Source organism: Rhodamnia argentea, chromosome 11, assembly GCF_020921035.1.
Source record: "Rhodamnia argentea isolate NSW1041297 chromosome 11, ASM2092103v1, whole genome shotgun sequence".
Lineage (NCBI taxonomy): Eukaryota > Viridiplantae > Streptophyta > Magnoliopsida > Myrtales > Myrtaceae > Rhodamnia > Rhodamnia argentea.
The window spans coordinates 16,661,170-16,682,203 of record NC_063160.1 but is presented as its reverse complement, the minus strand read 5'-3'; the positions used below and the strand labels follow the sequence as shown (position 1 = coordinate 16,682,203).

At 40.7% G+C, this 21,034-nt stretch overlaps 3 protein-coding genes and 1 long non-coding RNA gene across 4 annotated transcripts; 2 read left to right on the top strand and 2 right to left on the bottom strand.

Annotated features, from left to right (window-relative positions):
- Positions 1 to 767: 767 nt before the first annotated feature.
- LOC115729146 (V-type proton ATPase subunit d2) lies at positions 768 to 5,879 on the bottom strand. The gene is made up of 10 exons (XM_030659600.2): positions 5,479 to 5,879; positions 4,492 to 4,612; positions 3,591 to 3,698; positions 3,213 to 3,315; positions 2,453 to 2,533; positions 2,252 to 2,337; positions 2,084 to 2,143; positions 1,936 to 1,984; positions 1,279 to 1,413; positions 768 to 1,121 (listed from the first exon to the last, which is right to left on the bottom strand). Exons 1-10 carry the CDS (start codon positions 5,657 to 5,659, stop codon positions 990 to 992), a joined length of 1,056 nt encoding a protein of 351 aa, XP_030515460.1. The 5' UTR covers positions 5,660 to 5,879; the 3' UTR covers positions 768 to 989.
- A 5,855-nt stretch (positions 5,880 to 11,734) lies between these two features.
- On the top strand, positions 11,735 to 15,833 carry LOC115727483 (plant cysteine oxidase 2-like). The gene is made up of 8 exons (XM_048272744.1): positions 11,735 to 11,983; positions 12,158 to 12,288; positions 12,324 to 12,555; positions 14,142 to 14,260; positions 14,381 to 14,537; positions 15,034 to 15,252; positions 15,363 to 15,572; positions 15,620 to 15,833. The coding sequence occupies exons 1-7, from the start codon at positions 11,782 to 11,784 to the stop codon at positions 15,485 to 15,487; spliced, it is 1,185 nt and encodes a 394-aa protein (XP_048128701.1). The 5' UTR covers positions 11,735 to 11,781; the 3' UTR covers positions 15,488 to 15,572; positions 15,620 to 15,833.
- Positions 14,465 to 15,027, bottom strand: LOC125312885. Its single transcript, XR_007196955.1, has 2 exons — positions 14,775 to 15,027; positions 14,465 to 14,730 (listed from the first exon to the last, which is right to left on the bottom strand). It is a non-coding gene; the product is annotated as an uncharacterized LOC125312885 (long non-coding RNA).
- A 2,331-nt stretch (positions 15,834 to 18,164) lies between the features above and the next one.
- On the top strand, positions 18,165 to 20,437 carry LOC115727482 (probable WRKY transcription factor 72). The gene is made up of 3 exons (XM_030657697.2): positions 18,165 to 18,883; positions 19,014 to 19,127; positions 19,691 to 20,437. The coding sequence occupies exons 1-3, from the start codon at positions 18,434 to 18,436 to the stop codon at positions 20,345 to 20,347; spliced, it is 1,221 nt and encodes a 406-aa protein (XP_030513557.1). The 5' UTR covers positions 18,165 to 18,433; the 3' UTR covers positions 20,348 to 20,437.
- Positions 20,438 to 21,034: the final 597 nt, after the last annotated feature.

Genomic DNA, 21,034 nt, shown 5'->3' with positions numbered 1-21,034 from the left:
TTCCTTTTTTTCTTTTTTTTTTAATGTTAGGGGCGGCCGGTGAGGGTTTGCAAGCTCTCGCCCAATGGCCTACGGCCTTTTGCCAACCCTAATAAAAAAAAAGGAAAAATGTTATCTAAAAAGTTATTAAAAAATCAAAATATTAAAAAAATCATTAAAAATTGTTCATATCAACATCGGCCTATCAAATGAACTAAATTGACAAAATTACAAAAGATTTAAAACTCAATCACACTAGATTTAGGATTTTTTTAATAACTTCCCATTTGATTTGAATGTGGGTCGAACCGATTCTTCATTTTCTTTTCCGCTAACTTTTTACCCGTGAAAGCTTATTAGCCGATGTAGTGCACGACAGTTGAATGGTCATCCGGCTCAACTCTAACAATGGAATATGAGTCTAGGACTAAAGGATGAAATGAGAGACGCCATACTTCAAATACATATCGATTTGGTTCAATTCAACTTCGAATAAAGGATCCCAGAAAATACACGCCATCCTATTCATAGTAATAGACATCGAACAAAGCCAGCCACAGTTCAAGCATTGGCTCTCTGTCCCTCAAGACATTCAGCTAGTAGTATGTACCTGCCAGCAGTATCGCTAGTATTAGTATTCGCCACCATTTCGTTCATACCCTTTTGTAGACACGGGAATCCAACGTCATCTTGATAATTTCCCTTCTAAGAGGACAAGTTACGAATTGAACCGGAGATACATGAACTCAGAGAAAAAGAAGCAATCAGTAGCAGCAGGAGCGCATAACTAATCAACACATTCAAGACTTATTACCGGGACATCTATCTACAAGGTTCTATTCTCTAGAATGACAAAGATAATTCATCATCTTTTAGGCAAGTAGCAGTAGTTATTGCTCCCTTCCAAGCTCTGCAGCTCAAAATCATGGATAGGAGGTGACAGAGAAAGAAATTTACAGAAGAACACACTAGAGCCCCCATGACACTTTTTGAATTGCTTCCCCAACGAATTAAAATATGAACACAACACTGTCGTGAACCCTCGACTTCTGGTTCTGAGCCACACATTCGGATATCCACATCAGATTCCTTATCTCCTGCTCCCTCAACCTCATATATGCAAAGAAGACGCCATAATGGAACTGCAATACAAGGAAAAATAAAAAAGAAGAGGAACAACAATTAAATGCGACATTGGAAAAAGGCCAAACAACATAATCTCTCTAACTAAAATTTGCTGTTTGACCCAAGAAAAAAAAATAAATTTAGCTGTCAATCAACCAGCGCAGAAAGGCGAACCTGCTGCTCAAAGGCTAGGCACAGCCTTTTCACTTCCTCTTCATAAAATGCCTTGTCCAGCATCTGGCTCTCTCCATAAGATAACTTGGAGAAGATGGACTGATATGGAGGATATTTCTCCATGACACCACGAACCTGCAAATTTACACCATACAAGACAATTTCAATTGCAGTGAACACATGCCCATATAGAGAATACGATGCCGTGCTTGGTAACAAATAGCAACCACTTCCATGTTCTTATTTTGCTTACCACTACCATGCTGTCATCAGAGCAAGGGCCAGAAGACCCATTGATTGGCTACTATAAACTCGCTAGGTAAACAGGAACTTACTTGTGACAGACAACAAAGCTGGAATCAGGTTACAAAGACAAGCCAGGAGAGGACTCTACAATGTTGATTAATGCCAAATAAACCATTTTTGAAGCAAAGCAGATGAGTGATCAACTTAATATAACAAGTCCTTGATAAACTAAAATAGAGCAAACCACCAAATGTACAGTCCTACATGACAAGGGCACCTGTCAGGGGAAGATGTTATCTACCACCAGATCCTAACAGTCACATTTTATGGTAGAATGGTAATACACTTCATCTACAGGAAATGGACTCCCAAAATATACAACACTGAGGATGTCTGAAAGCTAGAAATTACCTGATCAATATCCTCACAAACAGCAAGCTCTTCATGGCCATAAGGATACCTATCACCAGACGGAAATCACCAAGAATTACTTACCAACTATTATAACATGCAAAGAAATCATGCAGCCAAAACAACAAATTGTTTCTAGATATCTTACAGTAAACCAAAATTCGAGTACAACTTTTTCCGATCATCCCTGGTGAGCTCTGTGCCGATACTGCAGTTGAATTACATTAATACCATCAGGAAGTTGCTCAAGATTGAAGTCATTGGAAGAAAGTTAAGGAATCAGTAAAATTGAGACCACTCCTTAACCATATGTCACCTGTTTATTGTGATGTTTACAGCCCTTCTATCAGCCTCAAACGAAAGCAGATCAGACATGATCTCTGCAGTGGCACCTCCAAGTTTCTATTTAGGAATAACACATGTAAGCAGTCATAAACTTAAAAAGAAACAATTTCATGTTAATTGTAATATGACAGGGAAAACACCATATCCCCTCCAAGAAGACAGTTATTTGCACCTGACAAAACCTGTAAAAGTCCTCGAGGTAGGCCTTGTAAAGAGTGTTTCTCATGATCTCAATGTTCATGTCATCCAAGTCCTACAGAAAAAAAATAATAATAACATGCAACCTCTGAGATTAACTAATCTGAAGGCGGATATGCAGCTGATAAGTTGATAAAGCATTATATGGGACAATTTAAGAATATAAACAGAAATAATTCTGACAAATGTTGTTATTAATATTTTAGTAGTTCTTCAACCGTCCAACACTAAACAGCATCAATCCAAGCCCCAGGCATGAGTTTCCCTTTCACAGGGAGGTTGGTCAGGTTGTAAGCTAACCAAAATCTGAAGTTCCTAGGAGTGCAAAATCATTGTTGATCCATTTAAAAGTTCCAAGGATTTAAAATATGGTGCAACCAAGGTACTATACCTAACAGGCATCCTTATATGCAAGAGGGAAAAAACTGACAGACATGTCGCAAGTTAAACAAAAAGAATAAGCTGAAATTTAAAGTAGTACCTACTCTACGTGTTGAATTTATGTGAGACACTTCCAATCAATATAAAGCCTTAAGCCTTTTCTTTTTCCCCACAAAACCTCAGACTTTAAGAGCAACTGATACACATTTCTACCTTGGTACTTGTAGAACAATTAAAATAAGTTTTGATCTGAAGCATTGTTTGAGTTATCATGAAAAAATAGATCATAAATGAAAGTCAGCAGCAAACAAAGAAGGGAAAGGGAAACAATGGCCAAGTCAAACCATCGGTACCTCTGACGTGATGCACTCAGAGAAATAGGGAGCCAGAGGTGTATCAACAAGAACCAATCTGTAAAGTTCTCGCATATTTTGAGCCACTGCCAGAGTTGCAATGCTGCAGAATAGGTGAGGCAAATTTAGTACAACAAAGACTGACAAGCAAAAAAAAAAAAAAGTAAAGAGGGGCCAAAGAAAGTACAATAAGGGCCTACTGAACCTTGAGAGTAATTGTGATTTGGCTCATGCATTACGGAGTCCATGTCTACAAGGTTAGCGGGTTACTTACTTATAGGGCACGATGATTTATTTACCTAAGGCGTGTTTCCTCATCATTAAAGGGGAAAAAATTGAGTGAATAGCAAACTGAAGTTGTAGAGGGGACATAATCACCTGTCAAACATACCCAATGGGTGGCATTTCTCCAGCAGCTCCTGAACATCTCTCTCATGCAAGGTTCCAGTAACAATCAAAACAACATTGTCTATCATGTGACCATACCTACAAGAGATAGGGGAACAAAAGCACCAAAACGCCGTGCTGATTATTTTATCTTTATTTAAACTCCCAAAACCATATTGTCCATCCTTACAATATAATAATTCAACCGACCTAATGCCAATGAAGGAATTAACATCCAATTGTAGATGCGAGCAATGAAATTCTGTACCACTAGAAGTGGCATAATTCTGGAATATGAGATGATAAAATGGAATTTCAGCTGGTATAATCATAACCCAATCACAGTAGCAGGATACCAATTATGACAGCAACACAATAGAAATAACAATCACTTCAATCAGGAGCCCCCTAGCGGACATTAGCTACCACTAGGACCACTACAACATACTTGTAATGCCACTTGGTATTTGCATCAGCTATCCACCGTGACATTTATTGGTTTCCACTGCAAGTTAAAAACTACACCAACTGCTCTGAAATGCGTGTTGCACTTGTGAATACATCAATTTTAAGTGTTCATTGCAAAATCTCAAGTTTACATTTAACTAAGTCACTAAAAAATGCAAAAAGTAATGGAAAAGATTGTTGGGTAGAAAAAAAAGGTTTGACAATTAAAGGTCAACAGAAATAAAAGCCATGAAGCTTACATCCATGTAATTACATGTCAATCATGAATAAACTTCAACTGAGCCAAGCTTTAAAAGCGAATGCCAAAATGAGACTGAAGAATTAAACTGCAAGCAGTCTATTTGCTAATCCTTGACATAACAAGAAATGTGAACCACAGGACACAGGATTATGTTGCCATGCAGTAAGAGTGGGGATATCTTACGTAATATACTCCAAGAAAGTTGACAATGGTTCTGTGGCTTGACAAAGCATCTGCTTGTATTCATCAACCAGTTTAAGGGTGCACTTCTCCACAATAGTTGTTGTATGCAATGGTGAAGGTTCTGAGAGATATGACAATGAAAGTTTATAAGTTTTGACTTAGTTAGGACGTTTACAACAACAATATCAGCATCAATAACAACCCAAGTCTTGTCCCGCTAAGTGAGATTGCCTTGAGCCATCACACTCTATTTTAAAATGGAAACGAAGTAGGAAGTAATCTGGCAGTCCTCTTCTAACCCCTTGTTGTGAAGAAGGACCAAACATGATCAAGGTTGTGGCAACTGACAAGAACTAATATTCATACCAGACCATCCCACAGTCTACAAAACTTATAATTTTCAGCCTTCAGATCCATATTTGGCCACTGAAATTAAATAGATGCCGCAACTGTCAACTGTATGCATGTTTCCCTTCGTATATAATCTTATTCAACAGGTAACATGTGTCACACAGTACGCAGCAAAGGGAGCTCCAACTCCCTCAGCTATCAGAATACTACACATCCCAACTGCTGCTAGAAAAAGTTGCTGTGAAACAAGAGTTCAAGCATACAGTTGCAATGCCGCGAAGAGTGATTCAATTAGCTCTTAGCCAAATCAAAACCGAAAAAAATCTCGCAAAAGGTGTATGATAAACGCAACCATATGCTGACCAGCGCACGCATGAACTCCAGAAAACGGAAAAATGAGCTCAATTGATTGAAAACAAGCAACAACTCAACCCAAGTACCAAGCTAACATCCATTAAAAAAATCGCGAATCGCCATGCTAAAGACTCCTGACGCCAAAGAATCCCGATTCAAGAGCACGATCCAAGTGACCGACCAAAATTCGGCGCATCGATAACGTCAGCCCACTCTCAATGTCATCCCTCAATGAACGCCGAAGCCCGAACCAATCCACAGGCGGGGAGAAAAAGAACGTACCATTTTGGAGATAAGGACCGTACTCAGTGGCGGAGAGGTGCATCTTGATGTCGTCCAGGGTTTCGCACTGGCAAAGATTGTTGTAGTCGGCGGCCGTGAGGAGGCTCGCGCGGTGGCCCCTCACGATCGCCTCCAGGAAGCCACCGTGGATGTTGAACGTCAAGGCCTCGAACCCGTACATCTTCTCCGATCGAATCGGGTCGGAACAGGTCGAATTCGGCTGAGGTCGAGACGACCGTGCAGCGAAAGCGAATCAATGGCGAACACGGACAGAGGCCTCCTTCCCCAGACTGGCCCTCGCGATGCAGATCTCGTTAGAGAGAGGAGAGAGAAATTCCGCGAGGTAAGGGACAAGGGAAGGGAGGGTCAGTTCTGGTAATTCACCTCCCTCGCGTGTTGAGTGTGCTTTTCCGAAAATTGCCCCTTCCTTTTGCTCGGTTTCACGGTTGGAGTACTCGGACCCGGAGAGCCAACGACGGACCCGTGCTGTTTGCTGGCGGGTAGGGCCGGATCGGGCCGGACTCTTGCAGAATCGGTGCGACCTGTGTGTGCCTCGGGGGCCCGTTTTGGGCCCATCCCGGCCTACAAAATTATTGTATGAGTCCATCCGTTATTCTAAAAGGGCTAATACCCTTAAAAAGTATTAACTTTAGATCTAATGACGATTTTGACACGAATTATTTTTTATCTCATAAAAAATTATCAACTTTAATTTGAGTTCGAAATCTATCCCTGGTTTATTTGGAACCGATAGTTTTCCAACCTGGCAATTTCACATCATCAATAAATCCACGTGGCTTTTTGACGTGATTTAAGAAACTATTCATCGTCTTTTTAGCATAAAATCCAAAGTTATTCATCCATTTCATATCAATCACAGCCTGAAGTTGTTCATCGTCACCTTTACTTCACCTGCAAACCTCCGCTGTCTCACTAGTATATGAAACTGTGTATTACCACCCACGAAGAAAAGCCATGGATGAGATCCGCCAAGCTCATATCTAGAGCCTTCTTTTTTTTTTTTTTGCCTTTTCAACAAGCCCAAGCCCTCCTCTGAAGCTTCAAAATAGTAAGCCAAGTTTTCTCCTTTTCTTTTGTTGTTTTCACTTCATTCACTGTTCGTCATCGTTGTGGCCATCGTTGTGGCCACCAGCTTCTTCAAAAAATATCTATGAAAAAAACATTGGCTCACTGCTCGAAGCATTAGGGGGTGGCTTGGGCTTGTTCAAAAAAATATCTGAGATTGGAAAAACATCCATGGCATCTCTCCATTGTTCGTAATACAAAATTCCACAGGGGGAGACTTGCGGGAAGTGAAGAGACAATGTTAAAAAAAAAAAAATTCTCCATTCCGTGCTAAGAAATGATGAATAGGCTCAAACCCTCGAAATCACATGGCATTTTTCCATGGCGTAAAATTGTCACGTCAATTAATAGTTCCAAATTAGCAAGATTCCATTTGAGGCTCGAGTTAAAGATATATTTTATAAACAAAAAAATCTCAGCAATCATCATTCCTAAAGTTCGTGCTATTTTTAAAATATTCCTTTTTTTAAAAAAAAAACCTCTCAATTTGCTATATATAAATGGTTCGGGTCGGACTAATGATTCGGCCGAGTGGGGGTAAGCCCAATGTCCGGAATCCTTCCACTAGGCCTATACAAACGAGTGGCGCTCCTCTCGGGTCCATCAGCCCGTTTGGACGTCGGATTGGGTTCGGTAGTGCCATCGCCCACATATGGGGGATGACGATCTATGCCCAAACACACTCGATTTTGATGATCTCATCCCATTAAACTTTTGATTGCGGCGAACTTCGGATCGAAGGAAGATGACTCTGATTACTTTCCTTGGAAAGCTTTCCGTAACTATAGAGATAAGCCAACTTAGAAGACTTTTGTGTTGTGGCCCGGATAGCAAGGTTCTCTGAGCTTTTCTCCTTTACCATCTTACTTTTCTTCTAGAATAAATCCGTTCTTTACCGTGTTGCGTGGTTTATTGATGCATCATGTTAGCAATTTACCTTTTCAATTTTGGGATCAATCATTCATTTAAATTTCGAATCCCTGAGTCAATAATTTGCATCGGCTAATAACGCGATTGGTTTTCAAAGGATGTAATAGCGCGAAAGATGAAATAAACGAGATTGTGATTCGCCAAAGTATTGTAATTCCATTAAATTAATCTATTGATAATTTTCGAGTGAAAACTTGAAGATGTTGAATGACCATTTTTTGGTTCCTGCTCCTACGGTTTTAAATTGAGAAATCACAAGATCAAATGTGGAATATGAGTCCCCCAAACTTAGCTGATGCCGGATAAATTAGTCAACGTCGAGTAGCAATCGAGAAAAGTGAAGAGCAATACAGGGAAAACAAAAAACAAGAAGGCAAATTTCATAACCATGGTTTGGTAACTTAGACTTGAAGTCGTCCCAGTCTCTATCTTCCAAAACGTTAGGGTCCCCACCTAAGGAGACTAGACATATTTCCCATATTCAAGAGCGAACATCACGTGAGATGGTCCATATGTCTCCGAATATTACATCACGTGAGATGGTCTATATGTCTCCGAATATTTTCAGACATGCTTTGAGAAGAGAGAGAGAAGAGCAGTTGTTCCTAGGATGATTGGTTCTCGATCCATTTTAGTCCCATCCCGGAATAGGGAATCGGAGACCAGGCCGGAGGTGCCCAAAGTCCGGTTCTCGAGCGACCTAGTGGAACCAGTTATATGTGTTTGAAACATATATTTTTATAATAAATGCGTAGAAGTACCCATGATAATTAAGAGTTTAAACAAGTTCTTTAAATATTTTTAAGAAATAAAGTTAAAATTAAAAAAATAGTCGATTCGATCTTGTCCAACCCTTTTTACTCACCCTAGCTGTTTCTGCTGCTGCTTCTGCACAAAGAGAGCAACTCCACAACGTTACAACCATCCATCCTTGTCACCTCCATATAGAGGTGTCAAACGGGTGAATCGGATTTGGGCCGAGTCGAATATGAGTCGGCCCATATTGACTCATTTAATATGTCTTGACCATTTGCATATAGTACAAATTTAACGACCAATACCCGATCAATACCCGAGCCAACTCATATTGTTCAAACACTTCAATATTTAATCATGTTTAGGAAAATTCATTTCTTACAAATTTATGAAAAGAAAATGTATACCTAAAACATTATAGGTGATTTTTATAATCTCTAAAAAAAATTAAAATTTTCTCGTCCTTTCCATTTTTTAAATTATTTCTTTTCCTTTTTCCTATTTTCTCCGGTGATCGTCGGGCCTCGATAACGGCCGAAAGCTCGACAACCAACCACGGACACGGTCGATTCCGGCGAGTTCGAGGCTCGCCGGCCAAGTCACGAGGAAAAAGAAAATAGGAAGAAAAAAGAGGAAACGGAAAAAATCAATATTAAAATAAAAATATTGAAATAATAAAATAATAAAAAATTGAATTTCGTTAAAACATTCACAAAACCTATTTATGATCCCTCAAGATAGTTGTTTTAGTTAATCCATTTATGATCCATTTGAAATTTATTTAGGACTCATTAAATTTTTAAGTAACTCATTTATGACCCATTTAAGTACTTAAGTCAACCCATTTTCAACCCACAACCATCAAGTATGGGTTAAATATATGTTCTAAATCCATTTTGCTACCTCTACATCCATACAAAGAGAAAGAGGGAGGTTGCACCGACTGGACGGGTGAAGTGAACCAACCTCGGCTTCAAAAGCTAAATGTTGGTGCGTTTGGTTGTTCCAGCTTTGGGCTCCAAAACGCCCTTGTGTCAAAATTCTGGTATTTGGTAACATAATCTTAAAGATCTTTAGTACATTTATTTTTCTTTTTCATATTCAAGTTTATGAATTGCAAAGCGTCAACGAAACGTTCATAACTTTCGATCGATCGAAATTAAATTAATATTGTTGTCGTAGCGTCTCCCTTGCAAATTAACCTTAGGGCCTATATTTGACGACCCAAATCCTGGTGGCGGGCGTAGGAGGAGGGATAGCAGGGGAGGCTACGCCTCTAGCTTGGATGTGCACGGGGCTAGATTAAGCGCATGTCTCTTGTCCCACATCGTCGAGGGTGGGAGTCTTGGGCTAGTTGATAAGGTTTCGGATTTTTTATTATGTGGAACGTGTCTTAAAGTTGGGAGGACGAGACTAAGCGCATGTCTCTTGTCCCTCAAAATCCCCGAGGGGGAGTCTTGGGCTAATTGATAGCCCCTGGGTCTTTAATTAGTTTAATTTGGCTGTGTTTAATTTTTTAATCGTTTTGTGCTTCCCCAAAAATCGTAAGTGTTCTAGGAGTTCCAAATTAGGGCACGATGGCTCAAGAATCTCCTAAATAGGAGGACGAGAATCTATGCTGCGCATAAAGGGTGAAATGCCGCCGGAAAAGGAGAATGGAAAGATGAAGGCATCAGAGAATGAAAAAACAAGTACCATTTCAAAAGCATTCAAAGTCAAAAAATTGGAGATAAGGCTTAAGACCGTAGAATAATCAAGATTGTCAACCGTAGAATAATCAAGATTGTCACCCGTAGAATAATTAAGGTTGTGAGAAATTTAAGGGTTCACCAAAAATTGAAATTAATACATTTGTGATAAAATAAACAAGGTCGTGATTAAGTTAAGAGTAAATACCACAAAAAACCTTAAATTGGTACACCTTTAACAAATTTACCAAAAATTAATTTTTCGATCACAAAAAATTTCGAATCGGTACACCTGTAATAAATTTAGGTCAAATTTATTTTTAACCATCAAAATCCTAAACTAGTATACATGTGACAAATTTACCCTATGTTTATTTTCATTAAACGTCAAATTGCCGAATTAGATGACACGTGGCATATATGCATTATTTTGGGGCTTTTAGTGGTCAAGAAATTAGTTTGGGGTAAATTTATCACAAGTGTACCGGTTTGTGGTTTTTCATGATATTAGTTTAACTTAATTTGTTGTGGACCAAATCAAACATTGCATATGTTCTCGAATAAAGGAAATAGGAAAAAAAGAAAAAGAAAAAATGACTTTCGCAGCTTTCGTTTCATCCTCTAATTTTTTTTTTTTTTAAAATTCCTCCCCGTTTAAAACCTAAATTTAAAAGAATTTGCGACAGCGGAGTAATGGAAAATCTTCATACATTTTTAAATCGATGAAGATTAATTTCATATTCAGCTTAGTTCATTTCGGAGAGAATCGATTATTCGGAATGATAATGAGTCATTAAATATGACAATACTTACAAGCTACATGGCAATACTTACAAGCTCCCTGCCCTAGGACTTTTCTTGTCTCCATACATTTGAAGTATTGTTTTTTTTTCCTCATGTCCCCCGATTAAGAATAGTAATAAGATCAATAAATGCCCAAAGTGCACAAGATTCTCGGCTCCGTGGACAAGGAGAGGTCCCCAATGCACTCCACGATTATATTATTCCCATAAACCAGGGTTGAATCCCCATTGGCACACAACTGATCTCGCATAAATATAATAATAAGCACAATATCCTCACCCCGTTTAATTTCCTTATTTTATCTCCCTTAGACCCGATATTTCTTTAAGCAATTGATTAATTCGTAACTATCGACACATCGTGCTTTTTGAAAATATCTCTATCTATATACACGTGTTTTTACGTAAAATCACATGTCACTTACTTTTTACTCCGTGTCGACATTTTCTTAGGGGACAAAAAGAATTAACCAGAAAATAAAAGCCCATGAAATGCATTCTTTTTATATGAAAAAGATTTCATAAACTTTCTAGTAAATAAAAACCAGCAACAATAAGTTGCAAAACTAAAAGAAAAAGTAACGGTTCAAAAATACTCAGTTGAAGCACGGGTCGACGACGCGAGAGTCGAAGCTCCGATGATTTATCCCAGGCGCGGGGCGCTACTATACAACTCTATCCAGACGATAACCATTCGAATATGACGTGGAATCTACTTTTTTCACCATCGCCATTTAGGTTGAGAGGATATTTTTCTTCCCTTTATCTCGGGGAATACCTCCGAATTTTACATTTTAGAGTTCCGACGCAACAGTTTAGCTCATGAAATGTAATTTTTATATGACAAAGATTTCATAAACTTTATAGTAAATAAAAGTCAGTAACCATAAGTTGCAAAACTAAAAGAAAAAGTAACGAGTTAAATGAAATTGGTAGATTCGACCAAAAAATAATAAAAAAAATGAATTTGGTAGAGAGAGAAGAGACTTGACACCGGAAAAACCCGCTGTTTGGGAAGCAGCCCATTGGAATGCCAAAACATGGCGGCCCCTGGTTTTCCCTCTTCCAACAAAACCAAACCTCTCCCCCGTGTTCCTCCATCTAACCTTAGCCGTTTCTTGCCTTTATATGGGGATTACGTACGACGGCGGCGATCACGATCGTGGTCCTGGTATGATCTCCACTCCTTTTATCGTCGCCCGCCCCCGACAAATGATGCAGGATTTCGCGCATCCGTCCTTGGTTTTTAGGAATTCCCGTAACTAACCGATTGAGGACCATTGCGCCAGTTAACCGTCCTCTGTTTCCCCTGCCTTCTTGTTGGTCGTCCTCCCGTATTGAAGGCGGGATCTTTTCGCCTTTTTGGCTATACCCAGATTGCTGTTTCGGATAAAGGTACGATCTTTTGTGGTACAGGTCGGATAGGAAACATTTCTTTAGCTCGTTGGTCGGTAGAAGTGAGCGGAACCCGGCGCAGTTTCTTGCGCATTTTGGTGCTTGAGTGTTTTGTGGGTTCAATAGATTTCTTTCTTTTGGGGGGATTTGAGGTGGTGGCATTGGAATTTGCTAGGGAGGTTTTGAGGTGTTGATGGGGGTTACGACTGCGGTGGCCGATAGAAAAGGTAGGGAGCGTCGCGAGTTGTCGAGAGACGATAGTGTGAAGACGAATAGCAAATCGAGAAAGGAACGTCGACGCCAGAAAAAGATGTTGCCGATACAGAGGCTGTTCGATACTTGTAAGGAAGTTTTTGCGGAAAGCGGAACCAATAAAATACCGTCTGCTCAAGATATACAGCGGCTAAGGGCGGTTTTAGGTATGTTCCTGTGCGTGTAATAGACGATTTTACTTTGTGCCGATAAAGCTGTATGAAGGTTTTGTGGTGATCTTTTGTAATGATGGAGGATCATTGGATAGTGCCCTTGAGTTGTTTAAAAATAGAGACAGATTGGTTTTGCGCCGTGTATTCTGATTGAGATAAAGAAATGTAATGTTCGTGTAGGTTACCTTGCTGTCTACAAGTGCGTTAGACTGAAGATCTCTGACTGTGTTCTTGGAATGGGTTGGGTTACTTTCGGTTTGCTGATTGGTGGCAAACTTGATTGTGCATTTGATGATGTCTGCATTTGTTCTGGCTCTTATATCATTTCATAAAACAATTCCATTACTATATTGAAAAGCTTGACAGTACTGTCACAGAATGCTTTTATTAAGTCTGAATTTCTGTTGAATAGGCCTTGTTGTGAGAATTCTTAATTCATGAGTTGTTGGGAATGTCTTATGTCACCACAAATAGAGACTAAAACAAGTGTTGGATCAAAGCTGGTGTTCAAGATTATAAATTGACTTGTTGTACTCTTGACCATGAAACCAAAGATACTGATATCTTGGCATCATTCCGAGTAACTCCTCAACCTGGAGCTCTGCCTGAGGAAGCAGGAACTTGTTTAGGTCATCCATAAATGGCATCTTTTGTGTTGTTTAGGTCAAGAAAGGGGTTCCTTAGTTTCCCTTCATAGTCTCAACATGATCGACATGGCTTGTCGTTTGAAGCCTTAAGCAGTCAAGTTCTTTAGTAATTGAATACCTAGTCTTAAATCAAGTTCATTCTTTTTGGCCATATTAAATCAGGTTCAGTTTACTCAATTGTTATCGAGCTGTTGGCAAGTTTGATATTTTGTTTGAGGTTAGCTGGGATGTGAGGTAAGCTATAAACAGGAGGTTTGGCCAAAAAATAGAAATAAATTAATAACAGGCGAGAGAGGTGTGACCACCAAATGGTGGTTCGGTCGAAAGTACGGTCACAAATCTCAGAGAATATCGTCTTAAACTAATATTTTACCACCGTATATCTGGTCCCACGTTTCTAGGGATTCTTTTTCTGGTTGATTGCAAAGCCATGATGTCTCAAAATGAGAGGCCATGCAGAAACTTATTTTTATTACTCTGAACTTGATTTGCTTTTGCTAGTCCAGAAAAGGAAATGCATTGCATCATGTTTGTCTTTCCATGGGAGAAGTTCCTGATGTCGACAAAAATTGCTATTGAATCACCTGCTGGGTGGTGCATTTCCTTCCTGTGCCAAAGGAAATACATGCATTCTGTTTTTTGTGTTACATGAGACTAATGTAAAGTATTTTTCTGCAAAGTGGGAAGCACTGGAGTAGGAGATGAAGTTTTTGTGATTGGATTGATTAGATTACTTTTTAGGCATAGGGCATTGTCTTTCCCTTTGCAATTTGTGGGATGCTTGTTGTTGACGCACTTTTTAGTAGCATCAATGGTGTTTCTGCTGAAAGTGCAGTTGATACGGTGGTATGACTTGAAATAACATGGACACTGATTCTAAAATGATGATGCCACCAGCCTTTTCAGTTATTAATCATGTGCTGATTTTTGCAGATGGTATTAGACCTGGAGATCTTGGTCTGACTCCTGATATGCCATATTTCCGGACACCTGTGACTCAGAAATACCCAACGATTACGTACCTGCATCTCTGGGAATGTGATAAATTTTCGGTATCTGACAGCTCTTTCTCTTTCTGTTTTCCTTCTGGGCATTGAAATCAATGGTTCATGAAACAAAAAATTGGGAATCCTGTTGTGCTGACCAATAGTGGTATTTCTTGGATCTTACAGATGGGAATCTTTTGTTTGCCACCTTCGGGTGTCATTTCTCTACACGACCACCCTGGAATGACGGTTTTCAGCAAGCTTCTTTTCGGGACCATGCACATTAAGTCGTATGACTGGGTGGTTCATGACACAAATACATCTGCAGCGAATTCATCACACAGTATGCTTCTTTCCTAGTTTTATAGAGCAAGCTGATTTTGTCCAAACTGTTTCAAATACTAGTATTCATTTGCAGACATTGATTATATGATCTACGACTTTCTGCGTTTTCTCTGACATCCCGCTTTCTGGCAAATAATACATTGTTAGATTTGTCTCTGTTACAGGATGTTAAATTTGAGCAAATATTTGGCCTACGTATGGACGAAATCTGATGTATATTATAATTAATTGATACAATACTTGTGAATGTTATTACCAAGTTGATTTGAATGAGTTGCGTCGGGAAGCTTAAATCTTTGGCAGGGGCATCCTGGACCAATATTTTGACATGATGTCTAAAAATCGCAGATGTTCTCCCGACCATTACTAGTAACTCGGTTTACCGAGAAGCTGTCCTTAAGAACTGAATACTGCAATTCACCGTAGGGTGTATAGCCTGCATTGGAACAGGTTACTTAAAATGTCTTGGCGTCTTTGTTTCTTTCCAAATGCAGCCGTGCCTCCTGGAGTACGTCTAGCAAATGTCAAAGTCGATTCCAACGTCACTGCACCCTGCGATACGTCCATACTTTACCCATCAGAAGGAGGCAACATGCATCGCTTCACGGCAGTAATGGCCTGTGCGGTTCTTGACGTCCTGGGTCCGCCATACTCCGACCCTGACGGTCGACACTGCACTTACTACCATGACTACCCATTCGCCAAATTCCCAGGTTCGTGTCAATACTAAGTTCTAAAACTAGAAGCTTGCTCTTCATCCTGCTGCTTTCATTTTGTTGTTTGGCCTTCGACTGCGCTCAACATTTTATTTCCGCAAACACAGTTGCTGGGGTTGTGGTGCCAGAAGAGGAGAGAGGAAAGTATGCATGGCTCGAAGAGAGGGAAAAACCCGAGGAATTGGCCGTGGAGGGTGCGAAGTACAGAGGCCCAATGTTCGTGGAGAATTGATGATCTTTGGAAAGAAATCTCGCAATCACATTGCTTGTTCTCTGTGAATGCTTTCCATTTTAGATAGCAGTTCAGACTTTTGTTTTCTTTTTCTATGAAGTTCTTTCTCTCTTCTTGGGTGTATATGAATGAGGCACTTGGTGCTGCTTCTCCTCCTTTTCTTCTGGTTACACAGCATGTTGTACATAGAAACACAAGAGAACCGAAGAGAGTCGGCCTTCTGCCTGCAGAGCAGAGAGGAAAGCATGGATTTGTCTTGAGGAGAGAATGTCAAGACTGCAAAAATTTGTTCTCTCTGCAGATACGAGATCAAATGTTGGGTGATCTCATGGATTACAGGTCTCTCGACCGTGAAAATCAAGAGTTCGTCCTTTGTTATCAATTGGAAAGGCTTGTCTCGAAACAAATGGAAGAATACAAGAGAACAGACGTATTTCTTGGAAGACCTTATTGAAGGCGCGCATGTCGTCACATCACATCATACTCAATTTTCTTTTCTATGCAGAGATTTTAACATGGATGCCTCTTTATCCCTTTACCATCCAGATGTAAACTACTTTTAGACTTCTGTACTTCGTACCGCATAATCGAGTTCCATTTGTTCTTGTTACATAATCGAGTTCCATATGTTCCTTTTACACAAGATTGGCTTAAAGCGTCACACCATCTTGTGAAATCGTTGACGTGGACGTCATTCATATTATTTATCATTTTTAAACTTTTTCTCCTTTCTTCCCTTTCTTTTCCTCGGCTCGCAACCTCTTTGTGGCCTTGGCGAGGCGCCTTGGCCTGTGTCTAGTGAGGACTGCGACGCACGGCCCAAAGGGAAAGAAAAGAAAACAAAAATGGAAAAAAGGGATTTTTTTTTTAAAATTGCAAAATTTGTGCTAAAATAAAAAGTCATAATTTCTTCATCGCTTCTTCTCGTACCGAATCCATTAGAAAACCGATTGAACTTCAATCAAGCGAAGAAGTTTAAAATTCCTAACCCCATTATTTTAGTGGTGGCGGGGCTTCGTTGGCGAGTGTCGCCTTTTAACTATCTTTGGTCGGCCTTGACGAATTCGTCACCGCAAGAGCATGACTCTGGCCTCATTAATTTTATGATTATTGATTAAGAAAGGATTAGGAGAGACCCAATGTGGTGACTATGATGTTACTTCAGCTGTCAAGTAGAATTATTCCAACTGGGCTTTGAGCTTTCAAATCCTCCGGGAAGAACCATTAAACAACGTCGTTGTTGTCATGAGGTGAAGTTTGTGGAACTTTATTAATAACGATGACCAAGTTTGGTAAGAGCAATTTGGCTCCAAGTCTTCGGAAAATGTGGGTTGAATTGCTCAGAAGCTTCGGCCGACATCAATGTCGACACCTTTGTAAGAGAGGGAGCAGCCATGGTCGCGGGGCATGTTGGCCCTCTCAGAATGATCTCATCTTCTCCCGAAAAATAGCGGATCGCAGTTTCAAAGTTTGAATGGTACTAATCAACGACTCTTGTAGAAAAATAAGGGGGGCTACGCGCTAATAATGCGAGTGACACCAAATAGTATGGGGTAATTATTTAGACCAACTGGAAATCTAGAAAAGCACAAGCTCAGATGATAATTTACTTTTCCAACCGAAAACTCGTTAGTGAACTTCTTAAAACCATTTGATACGCATTGTAATGGTTTCCATCTTGTGTGTGGGAGTTGATAGAATCTCTGATTCAAAATCATATCGCGCCGCTCCTTGTAATATCTAATCATCGCATGTTAGCATTTTGATCGATACAGAAAGTAATTTCTCGAGTGCAAAGAGTAACCCTTGCATAAATGAAGTAATTCGGTCAAAAGAGTCCAATGACCCTCTTGTTAGGGTGTGGTTCATACTTCCTATCAACAAGGGCTTCTCGGTAAGCGGGCAAAGGTCTCAATGGGGCAAAGCCATCCGGACACTAGGGATTTTTATAATTTGATTCACTATTTTATTGGTAGTTTGGGCTTGGGCTCATAAATAACTATTCTCCTTTTCTCACGTAATTGAGTAGCGTAACAGAGAAATGTGAGATTCTAATTATAGGAGAATGCTCTACTAGATGTAACCATAGTTTAAGGGTGAATCGGAGTAAACTTTATGTTTCGATTTTCTCTTTCTCGCTTGTATGCTCTATTCAGTTGTGGTTATATATCGAAAATCCTTTGACATCTCCTGGCTACACAAAATCACTGACCTTTTATGGGCGCCCACAAGAGGGGAGATCTGATCAATTTGTCTTCTTGAGAAAGGACCAAAATGCAAAAACCAAAATCAGGTCAATGAGAGGGACAGCGGTTGGCTTCGGGTTTCAACCCTCGCGTACAACCAGCGTATTGACCGGAAAACTTGACGATGCAACATCGGCTGCTTCCTTTCAAACTTTATAATATTCTCGAAACCGAACGCCCACCGTCCACCGGGACTACTGGGTCACCTACTCAAGCCCCAGTTTGACCTTCTGCTCCCATGTGACGTCTCCTCTGCATGTGCAACGCAATTCAATACAGAAGAAACCTTCAATGGCAATCTTCTTATTATCATATAATCACGACTCATGTAGCTGCTTTCAACTCTCTCTCTCTCTCTCTCTCTCTCTAAAGTTCATCTCTGTCTTAAACGGCGAGGCTTTGAAGTCGAACATGTCCTGTTTTCTTCGCGTTGTACTAAATTCTCGCGGCGAAAAAATGGTATTAAAATGAAGGAGGAGGGCGAGAGCGGGGTCGTTTGACATTGTCTCCGCTTCCTGCGTAAGGTGATGTGTGATACAGATAAGCATTTGCTGAGTTCAGCTTCTCATTTGGACAAATGGGGTTTAAAGTCAACTTGTAAACCAAGCTGCTTCGCTAGCTTGCTAGGGTTTCCCCGAGTTATAAGAAGAAGGCCCCATTGGAGAGAGGGACAGAGGGGCTATAGCACCAGATAAAAGAGATGCTGAAGCTTGTTGAGAAGGATCTGCCACATCCCCTTCAAATGCGCTTCTTCGACATTCTCCAACAGGAGGCTCAAGAAATATCCTCCTCAAACTCTTCCAATGAAGAGGCCGAAGAACCTCAGCTCGTGTCTCTTTGCCTCGGAAGCAGCCAACGTACGCATGACAAGAAGGAAACGAGCGAGTCCGACGATCCTACACAAGACATCAAGACCAGCCTCACTCTCGGGTTGGACTTGAAGAGTGAATTCCCGTCAAAGCTAGCCCTAGATCATCGTCGCAAGATCCAGTTGGAATCGGAAGCTCCGGATGAAGAAGGAGGGAGAGAAACTTGTCTGTCAAGTAAGACTCGGAAGACGACTTGCGATGGTGAAGATAACGAGGTTCCACAGCAAGAGCAAGTGAAGAGAGCTAGGGTTTGTGTGAGGGCCAGATGTGACACAGCGACGGTTAGCACTCCTTTTTTTTTCATGTGCATCACCTCTTGTTGAACTCAAAGGCATTTGCCACTGTACGTCGCAGTAGCAAACTTTCCACTGATAGTTTAGTGGTGTGTGCCTGTGTACAATATTTGCGCAGATGAACGATGGATGTCAATGGAGAAAATATGGACAAAAGATCTCCAAAGGGAACCCCTGTCCCCGAGCATATTACCGTTGTACAGTTGCCCCGGCATGCCCCGTCAGAAAACAGGTACAATCCATGTTCAACCAATATTAATGTTCTTGAGCTACGAGTCTGTCGTAAACATGTCCAACTATATTGTGAACCAACCAAACTGTCGTGAAATGCTCTTTGGCAATAAACTTTGTAACTTACGATGCTTTGCGTTAAATAGATCATAGTTTCCGGATAGATTGGGTTTTGTACATTGAAGCACTATGACAAGCTTGGGTCAAAGACGGCTAACATCAAAGCATTTGCCATTAATTATATTGATGTAATCCAATTCAAGAATCTATTGCACTATCGAACTGAGAGCATACTTGATTGCTCATTCAATCTCCAAAGGATTATAAGGTGTTAAGCCCTTGCTATGGATGCGCTAAGTTCTCGTGTTCAAATCATCGCATCTCTCAATTATAGTTACGAGGGTTACACTTGCCACGTTGTGGATGGGCCTTTATTAATGGATTTGGGACACTGGACACGGCGATCTTCTTGCATCCGCGAAAATTAGTCTAGCTAAAAAAGAACTCTCTTTCTCCAGTTAAACTCAATTTTGCTTGATCATTCTTGTCAATTTCATTTTTCAGGTCCAAAGATGTCCTGAAGACATGTCCATATTGACCACCACCTATGAGGGCACTCACAACCACCCAGTTCCCATTTCAGCCAGAGCCATGGCTTCCACCACCTCGGCCGCTGCTTCCATGCTCTTGTCTTCCTCTTCAACCTCGACCTCTGATCAATCCAGACTCTCTGGTTCCACATTCCACGCAGCCCTAAGCTTCAGACCGTACGACAGTTATTCAAGAAGCAGGCCCATCTTGCTCCAGCCTTCCTCGGCTTTGAACCCGACAATCACTCTAGACCTCGCTCATGATGCGCCATCATCCACTTCGACCATGGGCCACTTCAAGTCCAAGTCCAACCTTGGGCCGGCATCTTTATTGGGCCACGATTACGGGAGTGGCCGTCCCATGTTGTTGCCTGGTTATGTCAGGGCCCAAGCTGGGCCCATCGGCCTGGAGAAGCAGCCCCAGCGAGGGCAGATGAATCCCAGCACCGCCGTGGACAAGGACCAACAAATTTATTCTCAACAGTCCCTGACGGAGACCCTGACCAAGGTGCTCACGTCTGACCCCAGTTTCCGGTCGATTGTGGCGGCGGCAATTTCGTCCATGGTCGGAGGTGATAAGGCATCCACCGGCCAAGGCGAAACGGGAAAATTTGGCCCGGCCGGACTATGAAACATGGAAGAGAGACACGACGACGTTTCCCGTTTTCTCGTAGGCGACTGGCTTGAACGAGACTCTACAATAAAAGAAATCCTTCTCTGGGGATAAGAAAAATGCTAGTTTGCGCAAATTTGCGAGTTCCGCAGATGTGGATGACTTCCAATAATCATGAAGGCCTAAAGCAAAACTTGTTAATTCTCACTCCGACTGCCCGCTTGCAATTCTAGTTTCTTGTGGAGATGGGAAAATATATATTGTATTGCCCAGGGGCACTTTGTTCACATTAATAAGATAATTTGAAGGTGAAAATACTCACAACTCAAGGAAAAGAAGGAGATGAATATGTTTTTCCTATTTTTCTCATTTCGCCTTTAATGAAATGATGACGAGACTTGTCTCTGGATAAGCTTGTTACACGACCAACACTGTGTTACTCTCACTCTTAAAATGGCTCATAAATATGTCCAATATTTCGATGAGACAAATTCCTCGAATTAACAAAACATTTAACTAGACGTAGAAACACGAGGATACATGCATGTAGGACATTTATGAATTCGGTTTAATTATTAATACTCCTCTCTTTTCACTCTCCGTTGGTTTCACACTTCTCTGTCGTTCTTGCTATATATTAGTAGTTGCGGTGCACACATTATCGGGAGGATTATTCTCAAGAGCGATACTTGCGCGATGTTCGTC